A 22,251-nucleotide genomic window follows, 5' to 3' on the forward strand; every position below is an offset into this window, starting at 1 on the left:
GTTAAGAGTCTGTTGCTTGGTTTCTCTCTCTTTTCCCCTTTGCTCATTTGTTTTGTTTCTTAAATTCCATATATGAGTGAAATCACATGGTATTTGTCTATCTCTGACTTATTTTACCTAGCATCTCTGGCTCCATCCATGTCATTGCAAATGGCAAAGATTTCACTGTTGGTTTTTTTTTTAAAGATTTATTTATTTATTTATTTATTTGACAGAGAGACACAGTGAGAGAGAGAACACAAGCAGGGGCAGAGGAAGAGGGAGAAGCAGGCTTCCTACCGAGCAGGAAGCCTGATGCGGGGCTTGATCCCAGAACCCTGGGATCATGACCTGAGCTGAAGGCAGACACTTAACGACTGAGCCAACCAGGTGCCCTGATTTCATTGTTTTTTATGGCTGAATAATATTCCATTGTATATATATACATCTTCTTTATCTATTCATCAATCTATGGACACTTGGGCTGCTTCCATATTTTGGCTATTGTAAATAATGCTGCTATAAACACAGGGGTGCATGTATCCCTTTGGATTGGTGTTTGGTGTTTGTGTATTCTTTGGGTTAATAGCCAGTACTGCAATTGCTGGATTGTAGGATAGTTCTATTCCCCACCCCCTCTTTTTTTAAGTAGGTTCCACGTCCAGCGGAGAGCCCAATGCGGGGCTTTAACTCACAACCCTAAGATCAAAACCTGAGCCGAGATCAAGAGCTGGACACTTAACTGACTGAGCCACCTAGATGCCCCAGGGTAGTTCTGTTCTTGACTTTGAGGAACCTCCGTACTCTTTTCTAGAGTGATTGGACCAGTTTGCATTCCTACCAACAGTGCACGAGGATTCCTTTTTCTCCACATCCTCGCCAACACCTGTTGTTTAGATCACAGACTTTTAAAAAATAGCTGAGGAGATGATAACACAATGATAAGGCAGGGATTTTATGGTTCTTCATGTAATCTCTGTTCCTCCTCTGGCCATCAGCAAAAATTGCTAAACATCATGAAGTTATAACATGAGTAAATTTCTTTTTTTTTTTAAGACTTTATTTATTTATTTGTCAGAGAGAGAGAAACAGCAAGCACAAGCAGAGGGAGGGGAGGGGGAGGGGCAGAGGGAGAAGCAGACTCCCCGCTGAACAGGGAGCCTGATGTGGGACTCGATCCCAGGACCCTGGGATCATGACCTGAGCTGAAGGCAGACACTTAACTGACTGAGCCACCCAGGCATCCCTAACATGAGTAAATTTCTTATAGAAAATACCTAAGGGGCCAAAATCTGCACATTGGGCAGTACAAAAATAGAATTATGAGGAAGTTCAGGTATCTGCACAAATTATAGGAAAGGTGAAACTGGGATGTTTAGTTACTTTCACTCCAGGATTTGAGAGATTATACAGATTAAGTGGGATGGAGTTGACATTTTTGCACTATTAGTCCCCCACTTAGTGACATACTATATATCCCTGTGAGGAAGATAGAGAGTTGTTGGTGTATCCCTGGGAAGCCACTCTTTTGTGCATTATTACGATCATGTCTGTATAGTTACTTTGCTAGCAATACACATGAGTCTTCCTTGGGCTAGGTTTATGATCCAGCTATGCACCTTCTAGTGTGTTCTACCAAACTAGTGCATTTCTTTCACATTGTTTCATTCTAGTGATTACTAGGATTACATGAATAAAGGTGGGGAAAGTTGAAAAGGAACTGATAGGATCTTTTGTTGTGCCTTGTTTTGACTAGTTAGTGGCTTATTTACAACCTTGTGATACAAGAACTTCAGCTAACCATTGTAGCTTAGGTTATCCAAAGAAGTGGAACATGTATGGCTCAGATAATTTAGCTGCATCTAGAATTTAGAGCTGCTAGTTGGCCTATGCTATTTGTGCAGGGGCTTTTTCAGGGGCCCAGATAGCTGCCTGATTATGGCAGAGTATCAGGGTAGCATTGGTATTTCTACCAGTGTTGAGGTTATTCAATCCCTGAGTAGGCTAATCTACTATGTTCATACTCAATAAGCTTAGGCAATGATAAGTAAAATCAGTCTCTCCCATGCCATTTGACCCTCTAATCATACCCAACCAACCAGCACAGCCTCTCCATTTATTAAAAAATATTATTTTATAACTCTTCATAAAGTTCTAATATTTTCTTATTGAATCTTACATTGCTTATTAAATTTAATCCTAGATATTACTATTTTTTAATTTACTAAAGGTCTAACAGGTTTTGCCAGCAACTCATCTGGGTGCAGCAGGCTATTCGCTCTAAGCCCATCAGTCCCAAGATACACATGGAGTCCAGGCTCTGTACAACAACTTAATACATACCTCCCTCTTTGAGTTTAAGAGTAAAGTAAAGCAGGGGTGCCTGGGTGGCTCAGTTGGTTAAGCGGCTGCCTTCAGCCCAGGTCATGATTCCAGGGTCCTGGGATCGAGCCCCATGTCAGGCTCCCTGCTGAGCGGGGAGGCTGCTTCTTCCTCTCCCTCTACCTGCCGCTCTCCCTGCTTGTACTCTCTCCAATAAAAAATAAAAAATCTTTAAAAAAAAAAAAAGAGTAAAGTAAAGCAGGTAGATCCCAAAGTTCAGAGCCTGAGTTGGTGGAGACAGACTGAGACTCTAAAGTGGGGGCAGGAGTAACCTTCACCTAGTTCTGGCTCTTTGATATCACAACTTTCATGAAAGAAGAGAAGGAGAAAAGAAAGTAGGATTTCCAATAGGAAGAGAAGAGGAATTGAGGGCTAGAAAGTCAGATTTCAGAAGATGCCTCTAAAAAAGGAAAGCAGGAATGATGAGAAAAGTGGTTAAAATGTCAGTTGGCACAACCATCTAGGAGAAGAAACTCAAAGTCTGAGTGAGACAGAAGACAAGCCTAAGGAAAGAAAGTAGCCAGTCATGTTTGAGACAATAAAGGCAGTCAGGCAGTTAGTTTTCAGACTGGATAATAAAAGATTAATTCAAGATTCACCAAAACGACAACAACAACAACAACAACAAAACCAATTTGCTAGGGCTTGTGACTACTGTTGAGAAAAGACTGGGATGACTGATTGTTTACCCCATTACTTGTTAATTCAAACTTTATTTCTGTTTGGCTGAAACAAGAGTGACAAAATGTGAATTATGGATGAGAGGTTAGAACTATAGAAGACTAAAAATTAGATTAGACAAGGAGAGTCTAGAAGACAGTCTAGTTGAAAAGGTCCTGACTATAGAATTCAAGGGCACAAACACCTAGCTTAGCCTCTGGTGACTGGAAAATGCATCCATCTTTGGTAACTAAGAGTTGAGTCTACAGCCTGTTGAATGAAGGCCTGGTTTCAAAGGGACCTGTGTTGAGATCAGAGCTAGACTGTGGGTGGTAAAATAATTGAACTGAAAGGGCCATTTTGGTGAAGCAAGGCAACGTGGTATTATAAAATGTGCAGTGGACTTAGAGTTTAAAATTATGGTAGCCTCCAACAGTGGTTAATAACATGAGCAACTGAGTCAGGCTGCCAGGGTTCAAATCTCAGTTCTCCACTTACCAGCTATGTAGCCTTGAGGGAGTTACTTAACCTCTATGAGACTCATTTCCTTCATCTATAAAATTGAAATGATAATAATACCTATTCATAAGGTTATTGTGAGGATTAATAAATTAAGGCATACAAAGCATCGTTTTAGAACAGTTCTTTTTTTTTTTTTTTAAAGATTTTATTTATTTATTTGACAGAGAGAGAGAGAGCACACGCAGGGGGAACAGCAGGCAGAGGGAGAGGAAGAAGCAGACTCCCCGCTGAACAGGGAGCCCCACGCTCCCTTTTGAACTTCCAGCTATCTCCTGTGGATTTACAAAGCTAATCTGGTCAGTAGAGAAGGAAGGGTACAAAAGCCACAGTCTAGTGAGGGGAACTCTACTCAAGCCCTTGGTGGGATGGTAGTAGAAGAGAAGTGTCAAAATAGGAGAAGCCTCGGGGCACCTGGGTGGCTCAGTTGGTTAGGTGACTGCCTTCGGCTCAGGTCATGATCCTGGAGTCCCGCATCGGGCTCCCTGCTCGGCGGGGGGTCTGCTTCTCCCTCTGACCCTCCCCCTTCTCATGTGCTCTCTCTCATTCTCTCTCTCTCAAATAAATAATAAATAAAATCTTTAAAAAAAAAAATAGGAGAAGCCTCTGTCTAACAGTGTTCTTAGTGTTTTGATTCAAATGCCAGGGTGAAAAATTTAGCTCTTATGCAATCTGGATATAATCCAATCTCAGGTTTTAAAGGTTAAAGCTACGGAAGATTGGAGATTAGCCTAGACAAGGAAATGGCAGAAATTAAAAAGGAAAATGAGCTCTGTAAGAGGGAACTAGAGAAAGAGGCACACTGAAAAATAAGTAACCAGGAGGAAGGAGGAGGAAGGGAGAAAAAGGGAAGAAGGCCGTTGGTCAGGTGGCAATTAGGCTTAGGAGGATCTCAGCAAATATCTCCTTGCTCATAGTGGGAACTCAATCACAAATGGAATTTTCCAGCTAAGAAAGAAAAGCAGTGAGATGATTTTAGGAATACAAGTCTCTAGTAGATTAGTCAGGCCCTCTCTCCTTACACCACCAGACTCCCAACTCAATTAAGCCCACATGCTAGTGGGAGAAACTCAGCAATGATCCCTTGTTATTATTCTAGATCAACAGACCTAGGTGATTTCACTCAAGTCATCTAATTCCTGTGGCTAAAATTTTCCCATCTCTAAAAAGTGAGGATAGCTGCCAGAGGAAGGATAACTGGCTAATTTCTGTAATTTCTGGTCAGATTAGTTGGCATCAGTTTACTTTAGGAATACTGGAATTTCTTAGGGGCGGCTGGGTGGCTCAGTTGTTAAGCATCTGCCTTTGGCTCAGGTCATGATCCCAGGGTCCTAGGATCGAGCCCTGAGTCGGGAACTCTGCTCAGCGGGAAGCCTGCTTCTCCCTCTCCCACTCCCCCGTTTGTGTTCCCTCTCTTGCTGTGTCTCCCTCTGTCAAATAAATAAATAAATAAATAAATAAATAAATAAATAAATAAAATCTTAAAAAAAAAAGGAATACTGGAATTTCTTAGATTCCAAATGATGGCAATTTATCCCTTTGTAGTCAAATAGTATAATCTGAAACATGATAGCTACCAGTAAATTCAGCTAACCATATGACTTCCAGTCTTGGGTACACACAAAAAAATTTCTATTTCCTTTCCCCAGACTACATCTCTAAGATATCAACAAATGATATTTCCATCTAAAGAATGGTAAGTAGAATACCTAAATGACATAGAAGAGAGTCACCACAAGAAAGGCCAGGGCTTGTGGTCCCACAGAATAAACAGTAACTCATTTGTTTTCTCATCACTACTTCATTATGTTTCAGGTTTAGTCTGCCCACTGCTATGTCTCATGGTTTACATTTAGCTCACTTACCATATTTATTCATAATACCATCTTCTCCCACTAAACGAAGAGCTACTTAAAGGTAGAGACCCTATCTTTCCTTTTTTTCTTTTCTTTAAATCTCTGTATCCTACTACTTAGTTCAGCATTAGGTCTTGGATTTAATAAAGATTCATGGAATGAACAAGCACACAAGTAAATGTTTAAAAACATGTTTTGTTAAATTGTGGCCAGATTTCTGTTTAAACCCTCCAATGGAAATAATCACCTCCTTGTGGGAGTTCCTACATAATCACAGAACAGCTGGGCTGAAAGAGAAATGTCAGCTAATTCTTTGTTGATCTTTTTTTAAAATCTTTTTTTTTTAAAGATTTTATTTATTTATTTGACAGAGAGAGACACAGTAAGAGAGGGAACACAAGCAGGGGGAGTGGGAGAGGGAGAAGCAGGCCTCCCACAGAGCAGGGAGCCGGATGCAGGGCTTGATGCGGGGCTCGATCCCAGGACCTTGGGATCATGACCAGAGCCGAAGGCAGACGCTTAATGACTGAGCTACTCAGGTGCCCCTCTTTCTTTCTTTCTTTTTTTAAAAGATTTTATTTATTTATTTGAGAGAGACAGAGATAGTGAGAGAAAGCATCTTTCTTTTTTTTTTTAAGATTTTATTTATTTATTTGAGAGAGAGTGACAAAGATAGTGAAAGAAAGCATGAGTGTGGAGGAAAGGGAGAAGAAGGCTCCCTGCTGAGAAGGGAGCCCAACTTGGGGCTTGATCCTAGGACCCTGGGATCATGACCTGAGCCAAAGGTAGATGCTTAACTGACTGAACCACCCAGGTGCCCCTTTTGTTGATCTTTCTATGCCAAGGTCAGCAAACAGGACGATATTCAGCATGGTTGAAGAGGGTGGGTAGAGTGTAGTGTCAAAAAGAACCTGGAGACTTATTCAACCATAACAGGAAGCCTGTATTTCCTGAAAAAGTCATGGGAATAAAAGGCACAGCATCAGCAATATAGTCAATAATATTTTAATAGCGATATACTGATGTATCAGGATAGATGTAAGCTACACTTGTAAACATAGCATAATGCATAAACTTGTCCAATCACTATGTTGTACACCTGAAGCTAATGTAATATTATGTGTCAACTATACTCAAATTAAAAAGAAAGAAAGTAAAAAAGAAAAAAAAAGAGGTAAAAATGTTGAAGACATGAAAGGCAGGGAAAAATAGAGAAGTTTCACACTGGAGGAGGCTAAAGAGATAATAGGAGCATGTGTTACTGAAAGGGATAGCATAGAAAGGAAGAAGAGACATTGTTAGGGAAGTTGGTGAAATTTAAATGGAGGTGACATGGGGGGTACAAGAGTCTATTAATTGAATGATAGTTTTGTATTAATGCTGACTTCCTAACTTGGATGGTTATATGGTAAAGTAGCAAAATGTCCTCAATGTGGAGAAATATACACCCAAGTATTTAGGGGTGAAGAGACATCATGGATGCAACTTGTTTTCAAAAGGCTCAGAAAATGGGATGCCTGGGTGGCTCAGTCAGTTAAGCATCTGCCTTTGGCTCAGGTCATGATCTCAGGGTCCTGGGATCGAGCCCCACTTCGGGCTCCCTGCTCAGTGGGGAGTCTGCTTCTCCCTCTCCCTCTACCCCTCCCACTACCCCTCCCCACCCGCTTATGCTCTCTCTCTCAAATAAATAAATAAAATCTTAAAAAAAAAAGGCTCAGAAAAAAACTAATTATTATATATATAATAAATATGTTATATATAAACATAATATGTATAGTAGGTACACACACATATAGAGATGAAGCAAATGTGATATTAGCAATTAGGCATCTGGGTGAGGAGATTATGGATATTTGTGCTGTACTTGTAATTTTTTGAAAGTTTAAAAATAAAATTACATATATTTTCAATTAAAAAAAAATAAAAGAGGGGCGCCTAGGTGGCTCAGTCATTAAGCGTCTGCCTTTGGCTCAGGTCATCATCTCAGGGTCCTGGAATCGAGCCCCCAGTCGGGGTCCCTGCTCTGCGGGAAGCCTGCTTCTCCCTCTCCCACTCCCGCTGCTTGTGTTCCCTCTCTCGCTATGTCTCTCTCTGTCAAATAAAAAAATAAAATCTTTAAAAAAGAATTTAAAAAAAAGAATCTGGAGAGGAAGCTCACTAAAGTCTTGAATGTCATGAAAAGTCCAATTCTTGAGGTACTAGCTCTTCTGTTACCTCTGCCTCTGCCCATTCCCTCCATAACTTTACTAACTTTCCTGTCCAAGCTGAGCAGAAATAAGAGTAGAATTACTCAAAGGACAATCAAAATGGTAATAAAAGAAAATAAAATAGTAATAAAACAAATACAAAATCAAAATAGTAATAAAAGCAAACAAAACAAAACAAAACACCCAGAAAATCCTAATTTAGTAATAGGGTGACACAGCAGATTGGTCAGTTGGCACAGTTCAGGACATGATCAGAACTAAAGGGGGGGCTCCTGGGTGGCTAAGTCAGTTAGGCGTCCGACTCTTGATTTCGGCTCAGGTCATGATCTCCGGGTCATGAAATCAAGCCCCATGCTGGGCTCTGTGCTCAGCAAGGAGTCTGTTTGAAATTCTCTCTCTTCCTCTCCCTTTCCCTTTGCCCCTTCCCCCACTCATGCTCTCTCAATCTCTAAAATACATAAATCTTTTAAAAAACCGAAAAACAAAACTAAAGGTCCTACCCACTATTCCTGTTGGAGACCTTTGGTTTCTTCCCTCTTCTCTCAAGGGAGAAGCTGACAGGAATATCATTCATATCACTCCATATAGAGCGAAGTTGGGAGTGGTGCTTTGCCATTCTGACATCATTTGGAAAGTAGAGCCAATGATTTTTTATCAATGTGGTAAAGGTAAAATTAATCATGTTTGACTGAACTGCTAGATATCACTTTCAGGGTTTCCCAGTCATGAAACCTTCCTTGGGATAGGAGATGAGAGGTTGGAAAACTTATAATAAAGGCCATCATTTAGAAACAAAATGCCATTCACACAAAGCTGGATCTAATAGTAAATCCTAGTGATACTAAAGAAGCAATTTCACTCTAAGAGATTCAAAACTTAATTCCCTTTGTTTAGGGTTGCCAGATTTAGCAAATAAAAATACAAAGACAAGTATGTCCCAAATATTTACGTGGGACATATTTATACTAAAAAATTATTCATTATTTATTGAGATTCAAATTTAATTGGGAATCATGTATTTTATCTTGCTACCCTGCTCCTGTTACTGAGGTCAGGAAAAGTTCCTACAAATTAGTTCAATTGTTGCTTTATATTTTCTAAAGAAACATAATTCTAGAAACTAACTCTAAAAACTGTAGATGTCTTTTTTATCCTAAATAACTTTATTGAGATATACATACCATATAATTCACCTATTTAAAATAAAATGTACAATTCAATGGTTTGTAGTATGTTCACACAGAGTTACGCAACATACATGGTCTATTTTTTGTTTTTAAGTGTGGTATTGTGTAGGATTCTATTACTAAAGCTCTGATTAATTTTCTGCTCTAAATGCCACAATATCTATGCCCTTCCTTCCTCCTATTGTTTTCCTTTTTTTTTATTTTTCTGTCCTTTCCTTTTAGTTTCTCCAACTTTCTTCCCTTTGTGATTACACTTTTTTCTTTAATGATTTTTCAAATAACCCAAAGTAACACATAAATATATTTTAACTGTAAAAGATCTAAAATCAGAAATATAAAGAAAGAAAGTTTCCTTTCCCCTCTTTCTCCCTTTCTCCCAGACAATTTAGTAGAACCATTAACAGACTCGTGTATATCCTTTGTGTCCCTTCCTCTTCAGGGCATTTACATATAAATGTATACATATATACTTTCCAGAACAGAGGAAACTCTGTAGGCACTGTGCTAGGCAGACAATTTAGTAGAATCATACAAGATATGTCCAAAACAGCAAAGCAACAATTCAATATAGGATATAAGTAAGACTTAAAATTAATTGTACATTCAAGAGAATTGAAATGATATGTTCACACAAAAGCTTATACATGAATGGCTATAGCAGTATTGTTCATAATAGCCCCAAAGTGGAAACAACCCAAATGTCTATCTACTGGTGAATGGATAAATTGTGGTATATACATATATTGGAATGGTATTCAGCCTTACAAAGGAATGGAGTACTGATACATACTACAACATGAACCTTGAAAATATTAAGTGAAAGAAGCCAGTCACAAAAGGCCAGATATTTTATGATTCTATTTGTGTCATGTCCAGTATAGGCAAATCAACAGAGATAGAAAGTAAATTAGTGGTTGCTAGAGGCTGGGGAAGGCAGGAATTGGGAGTGACTGCTAATGGGTATGGGGTTTCTTTTTGGGGTGATGAAAATGTTCTAAAATTAAATTATAGTCACAGTGGCACAATTCCATTAATATATTTTAAAAATCACTAAATTGTATGCTTTAAAAGGGTAATTCAATGGCATGTAAGTTATGGTTCAATAAGGCTATTATTTTTAAAAACTCCAGAAGCCAAGCACTGTAAGAATTCAAGATGGAAAGATAATGCAGGGGAGGGGGCAGGGGAGGTTGGTGGCTGGAATTGCTGGAGAAGGCTTCATGGAGAAAAACTTGCACTAAACCTAAACGATGAATATCGGTTCAATATAAATATAGGAGACAGGTATGTAAGCAGGAAGAAGAACCTAATGAAAAGTTTGGCACTGAGACTGGACAAGTTGTATGATATTACAGAGGTAAGAAGAGTCTGAAGGAGGCAGGAAACAAGACTATAAAGTCAGGGCTTTAATGTTAGGCTGATGACCTTAAAATTATTAGTAGCTGACAAGGAATCCCAGAAAGACTTTGAGCAGGGAAAAATACGATAAAACTGGAATTTCGGAAGATTAATATGACGGATAGAATGGAGAGGGTAGATAAGCAAGACACTAGAACCAGTCAATATTCACTCTATGTACTCTAAGTTTTCCAACCAGAATAGGTTGATAGCCTAGAAAAGGGCAGAAGCCAAATTACTGGGTTTGCCACTGTTATTTTGTTGACTCAAGCTAAGAGGCCAACATCTTGGAAGGACCAGTATTAACTGCTCACTGCTGAAAACAGCACAAGCAATAACTCTACTGTAGTAGGTAGGCCTCGCCTACTTAAAGGGGTTTAGGCCAGGAAAAGTGGTTTCAATTATTTTTCACTGGTAAAACTTTGGACTTTTGAAATAACCCCCATTTATAAATGTTCAAGTTCTTAGTTATCTTCCCGAACAACAACAACAACAAAATCAGAGCTCCTATAGATTAAATTTTTTTTTTTACATATTTACCTAGTGTTTACCATGTACCAGATACTGTCCTAAGTGCTTTACAAATATTTCTTCATTCAATCCTCACAACATACTTATGAGGTAGCACTGTTATTAGCCTGGTTTCATAGATGAGAAACTGGAGCATAGAGAAATTAAGAGACTTGCCCAAGATAACATAGTCAGTGGCAGAGCTTGGATTCAAACCTAAACAGTATGGCTCCAGAAGCCATGCTCTTAACCACAATGCCCCCATATGATCTTACTTCACAGCACTTATTGTAGATATAATTTGATATTTCTCTGTGCTATTATTTGATGTGTTATTACTTAATTAAAGATTGTCCTTCACTAAGCTGTAATTTCTGTGAGAGCAGGGATTCTGTGTAGGTTTGTCGCCATTGTATTACCAGCATGTAGCACAGTGGCCGGCATTCATTTGGTGATCAATAAATATTTGTTGAATAAGTAAATCAGTCTTTACTGATTATTGCCACATCGTTCTTTTGCCTTGAATTTACTGTTCCCTACAGTATTCTCCTCTCCCATATTTTCTGTTCATAAGAAGATGCGGGAGAAATTGGTCAGTTAACTTGTTTTTTCCCCAGCCTTCTTTCCTTTAGCAGTTCTGAGAGTAGGAAAGGACTCCCTGGTTTTTCCCTCAGTTGGGAGGTCCCTGACTTCCTCTTCCTGGAACTAAAGCCTGTGCCCTTGGGATGGAATTCTTCTTTATGGAACTATGTGCCCTTGAAATGAGTTCCCTTCAGGAATCAGACAACTGCACAATGACAGAAAATAAAGGTTTAGTGTGACCTGAAATCAGTGACCTAATTTCATTCTCTGCACCTTCTTCATTCCTCAAAAGGAAGCCTAAATATAGAACTATATTCTGGCTTGCTTTTCAAAATTTTATGTCAGAAAAAAATTTTTTTTCATGTCAGGCAGTTCTAAATATAGAACTACATTCTGGCTTCCTTTTTGAAAATTTTATGTCAGAAAATTTTTTTTTTTCGTGTCAGGCTTGGGTGTGATTACCCCAGCTCCCTTTAGTACTTGGATTCACCACAGGAGAGCATGGAAGTGGTATGGAAATCCTCCCTAATACCATAGCCAGATCTATTTGCTCTGTCCATGAAGAGTCTGCAAAGGATGACCTTATCTGTTTCAGCAGCCTCTTTTCACACTGAACACTTCTTTTTAGCAGGAGGCCGTTGTGAAGGATGGGGAGAGGAAAAGGAACACAGGCTTTTCTGGTGAACTTCCAAATAAAAGTACAAAATAAAATAGAAATAGAAATAAAAGTACGAGAGACTGGAACTACTCACATCAGAATTCTCAGATAACCAAACAGTGGAGTTTGTACTTGTAAGGACAAAGTATTTACTTCTGCAAAGTATATTTCCTTTCCTGGTCAGTTGTTTGGTAGATTGGTGGTTTGAGTGATAGACTGGCCAGTCTATTTGTCTGTCCTATGTACATTAGCACGTGTACTCAATGCACACACACTTACTTTTAGAGGCAATAATAATGACATAGAGACTTAGATATTTACTGAGTTCACCTACCTTCACTTTGTCTGTCCTCACTTTGGCTTTCAATTAGAGACATTGCAGAATAGTACCAACTATAATTCCATGGAATTTCTGTAAAGGAAATAAAAAGATTCAGTATAAGAATTTCTCATGCCAATACCATTTCACTTAAACATGTGCTTAAGAAACATGTGCTTAAGAAACATGTGCTTAAGAAACTTGGAACTTGTTCCCTGAATTCCAAAATAATCTACCTCTAAGATACATATGCTAAATTTTAGAATTCATTTCATATGTCCTCATCATAAAGTTATATTTTCAAAGCTTGGCAAACAGATTCCACTTTCTGGCAATCAAGTCTAGGCTGATGACTACACTTTGTCAGAAAAATTATCTGTAACAGATCATTGGAAACAGACAAAGAATTATTGGGTGATCTCTTAGTGCAGTTCTGGATTGACATCTTTAATTTTCTATTGATGGGACTATTCTATAACTCTGTAGGCAGAGGTTAACTTGTAGATTTTTATCCCATAGAAATAAAAATATTTTATGTTTGGTGAAAAAGATAACTCCAAAGGTTATGACTTGTGCACTTTAGGAATTCAATTAGTTTTATGTATAATTCAGAAATCTTATCTTAACCTTTATTAAATTTCCTGTAAATACTTAGCTCCTACATTTTCATTTGAACTGGTCTTAACTTATTACTGATTACCTCACTAATTAATGAGTTAAATAAAATATTTGACACCTACAAATAAAATATTTGTATTTATATGACAGTCATATTTTTTAACTTTTTGAAAATTATACTTTATGAAACCCCATGAGTTTGCTACACAGAAAAACTCTTCTTTCTCTTTATCCTTAACCCAACCCAGAAAAGGCCAATAAAGTATATTTATTTTAAACAATTTCTTTCAGGTCTCCCAAGCCACTAAGTGTGGATAAGCCAAGACTAGAAAACTTTATAGGTATTTTCATCTTAATCACCCCAAACAGGATTAGATGGGAAAAAAATTCATATCTTTAGGGAAATGTAAAGTCTAAATAAAAGGATATTTCCAGCCAAGAGATGTTCAGCTATCAGAAAAAACAACAACAAAAACAACAACAACATAAACCAAACCAAAAAAAACACAACTAGCTGGAAAACTGTGATTTGGAATAACAATATATCTTCCAGTTCTGCTGTGAGGCCCAAGTGACCTCATTAAGGATAAAATGCATATTTCAGTAATCTAGGCAGAGTTGCATCAAATAACTCAAATAGGAGCCAGGAAGTTAACAGCAGTTAGATGTAAAACAATAGGAAATGAAATGCTGGGTACTGGGACAAGTGCTTGGAGAGTGCATGCTTCCTATAAAAGTATCCAAATGAAAAAGAAAGAAAATTAAATATTGTGCAGGCCAAACAAAATTATTTGTGCTTGTTGGCTACAAGGTTTGTATCCCAACCTAATGTCTGTTTCTTCTGTCAACAGAATCTGTGTTTTCCTAAATAATTTTAGCAGTTCTAATATCACCATTCTCTAGGAATCCAATCCTACTGTAAGTTGCCTACATCTTCACAGTAGGCTTGGGGTTTCTACAGCTGCCAAGAAAGGAGAGCCAAGGATGGGATGTCCTGAAGTTCTGGCTTCTCTCCATCCCCTGCAGGGCCATCAGCAGCTCTGAGAGGGTAGTCTGGCCAAATCCACACAAGGAGTATAGCTAGGAATGTGAAATGGTTATAAGGGACTTAATGGCCAGCCAGGGGCCTGAGTAATGACTGTTTAGCTAGAATCAGGAACTCACCCAATCTGGTGATGTTCTCTGCACACACATCACATTACAAAGCAGCCATCTGGAAAGTATATTTAAGCTGTTAAACTCAGAGGAAGAAAACAAAAACAAACAAACAAAAACCTCAGAGACGGAGAATGTGAGGGAAGGGAGGAAGAAATGGAATGTGGGAGGAAAAAGGGAAGAGAGAGAGAAAAAAAAGAGAAAAGAAAAAGATTGGGAGCTAGGGAACCAGGTTTAATTTCAGTCTGCTACTAATTAATGACAGTGTGAGCTGGGGTAAATTATTAACCACTTAGAAACCAGAGAGCCTTCCCTCAAATTTTTTCTAAACTGAGATTTAAAAAAAAGAAACAGGAAATAAATTAGGGAGATACAAGATGGAGAAAGACCCACTAAAGAATAAATCTGTCAGAGAGAGAGAGTTAGGGGTAATTATGTATTACAAACTAAGTACAACATTTGTGTCTATTACGGGACAGAGAAGAAGAGTTATGAGAGGATTAAGTTAAATAAGGTATGAAAATGTCTGCCATAGTGCTTGATTCAGAGTAGACAATAAACGGCAATGTTTTAAAATTTTAATATACATACCCACTAAATTGGTAAAAAAGTTTTAAGTCTAATAATACTGTGCTAGAGAAAAAGTGGAACCAGTGGAACACTTACATACTGTTGATGGTCTTAAAAATTGAACAACCACTTTGGGAAACAATTTGGCTTTATCTTATAGAGTTGATGGGGCATTTATCCTATGATCCAGTCAGTCCATTTTATGTATACACTCTATGGAGACTCTCATAATATGTCATATACAGGATGTGTATGGTAGCATTCTTCATAACAGCAAAATTGGAAACCAACCAAATAGCTATTAATGGTAAAATAGAGAAGTAACCTGTGGTATGTTCGTACAATGGAAAGCTACATAGCAGTGAAAATGAATGAACTACAGTTAAGCACATTAACATGATTAAATCTCAGGAATATAATATTTAGGGGGAAAATTGCAAAAGAATACATATGATGTTCCACTTACATAAAGTTAAAAATCATGCAAAACTCTATCATTAGGAACACATACTTTCAAGGTAAACCTATAAAGAGAAATGAGAGAATGAAAAGTACAAAATTCAGGATAAAGGTTAGGGAGAGGGTGGGGAGGATGGAAAAGCCATATATACTGAGAGCTTCAAGCTACACTTGTGTTTATGTTATTGTTACTCTTTACAACTTACACATTTGTTATAAACTTTACATCTATTCAACCCATAATAACAAAAGAACTAAAAAATTAAACTTAAAAAAATAACAAAAGAACTAAAAAATTAAATATACCAATCATATGAAATACCTTTCCTATCTTATTCAGGAGAGTAATTTTTTAATAACCCTTATTGAAAGAATAGACCAATTTGGGTCACCACATTTAAAAGAAAAACATTTTATTTTGAGATAATTTTAAACTTACAGAAGAGTTGCAAAAATAGTATAGAGAATTTCCATATACCCTTCACACACTGTATTCTTTTTTTTTTTTTTAAGATTTTATTTATTTGACAGTGAGAGAGACAGCGAGAGAGGGAACACAAGCAGGGGGAACGGGAGAGGGGAGAGGCAGGCTTCCCGCTGAGCAGGGAGCCCAATGCGGGGCTCGATCCCAGGACACTGGGATCATGACCTGAGCTGAAGGCAGACGCTTAACGACTGAGCCACCCAGGTGCCCCCCCACTGTATTCTTATGTTAATATCTTATATACCGTAATAGAACAATTATACACTAAGAAATTAACCTTCATATAATAATATAAACTGAAGTACAGAAATTATTTTTTACCAATGCTTTCCACTAATGTCCTTTTTTTTTTTTTGGCTCTAGGACCCAATCCAGTATCCTACATTGCATTTAGCTGCATGTCTTCAACTTGTCAATGTTCCCGATTCTTTGTTTTTCATGATCTTGACACTTTTGAAAGGTACTGACCAATTGTTTTGTAGTGTGCCTCAACTTGTGTTTGTCTGATGTGCCCTTCTCAGGGCATCCTATCAGGGGATACATGCTGTCATGTGTATTCCTGGTGATATGAACCTAGATTGCTTGGTTAAGATGGTGTCTGCCAGAATTCTCCACTGTAAACTTACTAGTTTTCCCTTTGTAATTACTAAATATTTGGGGGGGGGGGGACTCATTACATTTTTAAAAGAAGGTTGAAAAACACTAGAGTCATAAGAAGAGGCATTGAAGAGAAGTCAAGGAATAGCATCAGCTTCTATAAGACATGGGGCACCTGGGTGGCTCAGACTGTTAAGCGTCCAACTCTTGATTTCAGCTCAGGTCATGATCTCAGCATTGTGGGATCAAGTACCTGTCGGGCTCTGAGCCAAGCGTGGAGACTGCTTAACATTCTCTCTCTCCCTCTCTCTCCCTCTCCCTCTGCTCCTCCCCTACCACCACCCTTACATGTGTGCACATGTTCTCTCTCAAAAAAAAAAAAAAGAAGAAGACATGGTTATAGGATCTAAAACTCCTTCATTTAGATATGAGAATCAAAGGTAGAAATAACAGGTCCCATCTTCAGCTGATAATCTCTAAGCTGCCTTGACCTTGAACTGAATCATGTAACATAAAGACAACCTTACTGAAACTTGGGGTTGGGGGTGGAATATTGATCTACCAGTTCGCAGTCTTCCAATTGGCAAATAGTGCAAACCAGCTTCGAGTCCCTCCAAGCCCTAGCTGTGATTCTGTGCTGCCAGCATCCTGCATTCACCCCACCCAGTTATTATACACAAAAAACTAGTAAATTTACTAAGTATAAAGGTTTGGAGAAAGTCTTCAAGTTTATATTTAGCTCCATCTGAAAGCTACATAAACTACAATAAACAATGAAGTCTGGCAGCAGCATAGCTGATGACTCTCAGTACTAGAATGTCATAGACTGCATGCATACAAGTCATAATTGGCTCTTAATGAACAAATCTGTCTTTCAGAGAATAGATTTTTCATCAACAAAGGAACAAACTTCTGCATGTCAGAATCTGAGGATAGGATTCTCACACAGAAGCAGATATGCCCATCATCCCCTGACTACAACTAAGAGCTACATTTCCCCCAGACTGTCATATAAAATCATGAAAGCTTTCAGGCCATTTTATTAAGGTTTCCCAGAGTTCGCTATTATATCCACTGCACAAATCCCTAGTTACTCCAGAAATCAGGTTCTCCCATCCCAATTCATATCACGTGAATCTCAGCAAAGCTAACAAAAGTTTGTTTTTTTAAAGCAACAGAAGCACATACATAATTAAAAAGCAAGTTTACCCCAAAATGCTTTCAAGCACAGTCCCAAACCCACCAGCACTCCACATTCTCCCTTTCTTCTCAGTTACAGTCCCCACTTCATGTCCTCATTTCAATCACAACTACTTTCTGACAGGAAAACACGGATCTTTAAAATTCTGGGAGGGGTGGGAGTATGTTGAAACATCTACTTGTCTATGAGGTCATTTAGATGACAAAATTTCCTTCCATTTTCTACTTCTAACAGCGTCTTGGCTTTTGGGAAATTGCCACATTTCTTTTTTGTGGATTTTTTTTTTCTTTTTCCTCTAGAAAGGGAAAGTGAAGTGAGTCTCAGTACCCCAATTTTCAACCTGCTTCTTCCAAAGGTGATTCATAGACCTCGAATAACCTTTCAATTAACTTGGATTTAGTTTCAGGAGGTTTAAAACAAAAAAGCTAAAGATTAATATAAACTTCAAATACAAAATGGGTGGAAAGGAACCCACAAACTACTACAGTTTCTTAGCTACTGCTTCTATTTTCAAACTCGGAGTCTTCCTCAGGAGTTATTTGCTTCATCTAGAAGGCAGGTTTTATAAAGCAGTTGTGTGTTACAAAAACCCCTCTTGTCTGCCTAGAGCTTTAAATTGGGTCTGACCAAATAATCTTCTGGTGTTTGTAATTTTGCAGTCTCACAAAGTAAGCTCCTTATTAAGTAGTAAAATATGTTTTTGGGTAGTTTATTTTCTTTTTCTTTTAGTCTATAAAAGTAAGTCAACATTTACTTAGTCTTAACTGTTTTGCACGTATAGGTAGTTAACAAATGTCTGTTGAATGAAATCTTAGAAAGCAAATGTTACGTTCCTTTTTAAACAAATAAAATTTGAGTCAAGGGCCAGAAAGAATACCGACTGATGGGGAGTTTGGAAACCTCTGTTCTATTCTCAGCTGGATTCCTAAATTATTTGTACCTAAAGCAAATGACTTTTACCTTCAGTTTTCTAGCTTTTCTTACCTATAATAATAATCACTTCCCTTTCTCACTGAAAAAAAAGAAAAAATACAGCAGGGTTTTCAAATGGTGTTATGTAAAGCAGGCAGGTTTCTCAGGGCCTGAAATACAGTTTAGGGTAGAGAGGAGCAAGGAGGAGGTAGAGAGCACTTCCTTTCTCTCAACTTGAATAACTCCACTTTTATCTGGTATTTTCCTATATTTTAAGTTTAAAAAAGTAGTTTCTCCTGCTAAAAAGAAGGTTGGAAAATCATCTGGATGCTTCTGGGTAAGTGTTTGAGTAAGTTAAAATGTACAATTGTAGATGGAACTCAACCTCCAGCTAGGCCAAGCACAGTTCAAGGTCCCTACATAGCCTTTCTTGATGTCCCTAAGCCTGGCATCTATGTGGCTTTGGCACCAATCCCCCAACAAAAGCTGGAGCTACTAGGAACCATTTGAAGACATTTCACCTCCTTACCTCAGTCTTTTCTATCCCGTGGCCCCCATATAGTTCATTAAGATACTTGGTCTTTTCTTTCCTTGTTCTCATGATAATTCATTTCCCTCATTTTTCTTCCCCTACCTCTTTGATTGCTTTGCAATGTGATGTAGCAGTTAGGCTGACCTAAAGTTAAACGCTGGAGCCAAAACTTATTAAAGTGTAACCTTGGGGTAATGAGATAATCACTCTGAACTTCAGTCTTTCGTCTCTCACATGAAGATAATTGCTTCACCTTGGTTGCAAAGATTATATAAAGTATATCAAGCATTTTCTACAGTGCCTTGCACATGGGCTATTCCCCAAAGCATTGTTCTCCATGTTGTCTGTGTGTGTTTTCCTTGAATTATGATATCAAATCCTCTCATTGCATCTCTGCCCCTGGCTCCTAAAACCATCTTTAATCCCAAATGTTGGACGTTTCCTCTTAGCTGCTCACTAGCATCTCAAGATAATCATGTTCCAAAATGAGATTTCTTACCTTCTCTGATTTTTAACATATCTGTTTCTCTGTCTTACTATTCTTTTTTTTTTTTAAGATTTTATTTATTTATTTGACAGAGAGAGACACAGCAAGAGAGGGAACACAAGCAGGAGGAGTGGGAGAGGGAGAAGCAGGCTTCCCGCTGAGCAGGGAGCCTGATGTGGGACTCGATCCCAGGACCCTGGGATCAGGACCTGAGCCAAAGGCAGACGCTTAATGACTGAACAACCCAGGCGCCCCTCTGTCTTACTATTCTAACTTGTTCATGAAATCCAAGAATCACCTTCAGTTGCCCCTCTGATTACCTGCCAGGTCCTATATATTCTATCTGAAGATCTCTTGAAGCTATTACTTCCTTTCTAATCCCACGACTATCATCTCAGATTCCTTTTACTTTCCTTCTGGATTCAGTATCCTGCTTCTGACTTTTACACACTATCCACTGCTGCCCTAAAGCAGAACACTGATCATGTCTTCTTCCTGACAGGTCAAAACCCGCAGTGGCTCCCCATGGATTACTGAATGAAGTCCAGATATCAGCCACACATTCAAGATGCTCCCATTTGAACCCTAACTATTCTTTCACCTTTCTTTCCCACTATTTATCTTTATTCAAACTGGCCTATGTACAATTCCCTAAAAATGGCCCAGACTTTCCTGCATCTATGCCACCACTCACGCTGTCCCTTCCAAGGGTGAAGCCCTTGCTCTGTATCAGTCAAAATCCTTCAAAGGCTATCTTAAGAAAGGCAAGCTCAAATTCCATGAATCCAATGTAGTTTCTCCCTTTCTCTGATCCAGAAATAATTTCCCCACCTCTCCAAACTGCTATATTACGTCATCGGTATTATTCTCCTAATCATTTGTTCTTCCTTATGTTATAATTATTTTTTGAATTTTATCTCCTCTATCAGATTGGCTAGTGTGAGCATGTCTAATTAATTTCTGTGTCTTCTAAAGCCCTTGCACAGAGCCTGGCTTCTAAGTAGGGAATTGGGAAAAAAAAAAAAAAGAACGAAGATAAGCAGTAGGTAAAATTATTAAGAATATTAGCTCTTGGGCGCCTGGGTGGCTCAGTTGGTTAAGCGACTGCCTTCGGCTCAGGTCATGATCCTGGAGTCCCTGGATCGAGTCCCACATCGGGCTCCCTGCTCAGCAGGGAGTCTGCTTCTCCCTCTGACCCTCCCCCCTCTCATGTACTCGCTCTCTCTCATTCTCTCTCTCTCTCAAATAAATAAATAAAATCTTTAAAAAAAAAAAAAAGAATATTAGCTCTTCTGAAAAATACAAGTTATAAGATGTCCCTTCATCAAGACAAGTGCTATAAAGAATACAAACACTTTGTCAGGTGATGTTTAAAATCAGCTCTGGGATCTGTACACCTCTTAGTTAAAATCAATCCAAAGACACATTAGCTTAGCTTAATTACCTTAGCTGCCCTACTTTATTAGATACAAATGTGGCAGCCATGAAGTGGGGAGGGTCTGTGACTCACAGAATCCAAAATCATAAGTTGTGAGGAATTTTCTGGGCCCCATATGTCAGTTCTCTGCTAGTGATCTGTGCTCTACTACTCTACTTCACAGCAGAAGGCAGAATATTCCTAATGCTACCAGGTCAACAAGCTGTGGGAGTTTAAGTCACTCCAGTATTAATTAGGCTCCCTGCTATGTCCCCAGGAAATGCTGGCTTTGAGACTAAACTGGGAACATCCCTGGATCACAGTGCCAAATGGAGTTGTCAAGTGGTTTTCTCATATCATAAGGGGTTTTATTGGGTCTAAGGAGAGTCACTGAACAACCAGGGTGAACTAAATTAAACTAAGCCCAACTAAAAATAATTACTTTCAGAATTGCCCTCCACTCCCACCAGGAATGTCTGTGCTGGGAGCCAACCTGGATCTTGGATAACCTCTCAGAGTTACTCTGATCCTGGAAATTACAGAATTTCACAACTAGAACGGGACTGGGAGATCCTTAATCCATCCTCCCATCCAGAGCAGTCATTCCCTGTGTTTAGCAACCCTGGCTGCCTCACTTAAATACTTCAAGTACAGAAGAAATCACTCTCAAGATGGTCTCTACATTTTCAGACAGCTCTATTTATAATTATTCATTAAATTTCTCCTGAGTCCTGTAAGCCCTGGAGGCAAGCAAGAGCCAAAAGAAAAGCCTGCGTAAGTTCCATCCTTATCTCTTCCCAGCTGGTGAGTACTGAGATAAACCCCAAGTTCTTGAGTGTGCTACTTAATATAGTACCATCCTCACCTTCCAGCATATGGTAACTGTGGTAACTGCACTGGGTATTCAGGGTCCTGAGGCCTAAAATCTGGCTGATCCACTTACTTACTGAATGAGCAGCAGCCAATAAAATGAATTATGAGCACTTTACTAGTTTCTCAGCATAGATCTAGGACATCTCAGCTTTGCTGCTTAAATGCACTCCACTCCAAGCTTATCCAACCTCAAACCATGTTAGGGATTTCAATTCTCCAATTTATCTTTCAGAGATTTCCAATATCATTACTGACATTCACTGTACATATTTTCATTCTAGTCCAACAATTCCAAATCACATGGTAGCCTGGTCAGTTGGGCCCACCCAGATAAATGCCATCTAAAGCAACAGTAACAGTTCTGACAAAAGATTGAGCAGGTGGGCAACTCCACCTAACAGAGAATCCTGACAATCCCTGAATTTCAATAACTACTGATGGGTCATGCTTAGTGGTCAGTTTTATAGTTGATCTCAAGAAGCTATGTTATGTTTGATAGGGAAGCTATAGGACCAAAAAAGGTATATATAGAATTTGGGGACCAGATTTTAAACATACCTACCATACCCTTGAAAGGCAGTTAACAAGTATCAACATTAATAAATGTTTAACCCATCTATGGAAATATTCCCGAAGTAATCTGCTTAAAAGATGATAGGGGCACCTGGGTGGTTCAGTTGGTTGGATCT

At 38.6% G+C, this 22,251-nt stretch overlaps 1 protein-coding gene across 1 annotated transcript in view; it reads right to left on the bottom strand.

Annotated features, from left to right (window-relative positions):
* LOC116627127 (phospholipid-transporting ATPase FetA-like) overlaps positions 1 to 22,251 on the bottom strand; it is a 104,978-nt gene that overhangs the window by 74,361 nt on the left and 8,366 nt on the right. The window contains exons 2-4 of the mRNA XM_032396807.1: positions 15,112 to 15,124; positions 12,273 to 12,350; positions 11,192 to 11,261 (exon numbers count right to left, since the gene is read on the bottom strand). Of these exons, the coding sequence (XP_032252698.1) occupies positions 11,192 to 11,261; positions 12,273 to 12,350; positions 15,112 to 15,124 (161 nt within the window). The remainder of the gene's footprint in view (positions 1 to 11,191; positions 11,262 to 12,272; positions 12,351 to 15,111; positions 15,125 to 22,251) is intronic.

This window comes from Phoca vitulina, unplaced genomic scaffold (genome assembly GCF_004348235.1).
Source record: "Phoca vitulina isolate PV1807 unplaced genomic scaffold, GSC_HSeal_1.0 scaffold94, whole genome shotgun sequence".
In the NCBI taxonomy this organism is placed as follows: domain Eukaryota; kingdom Metazoa; phylum Chordata; class Mammalia; order Carnivora; family Phocidae; genus Phoca; species Phoca vitulina.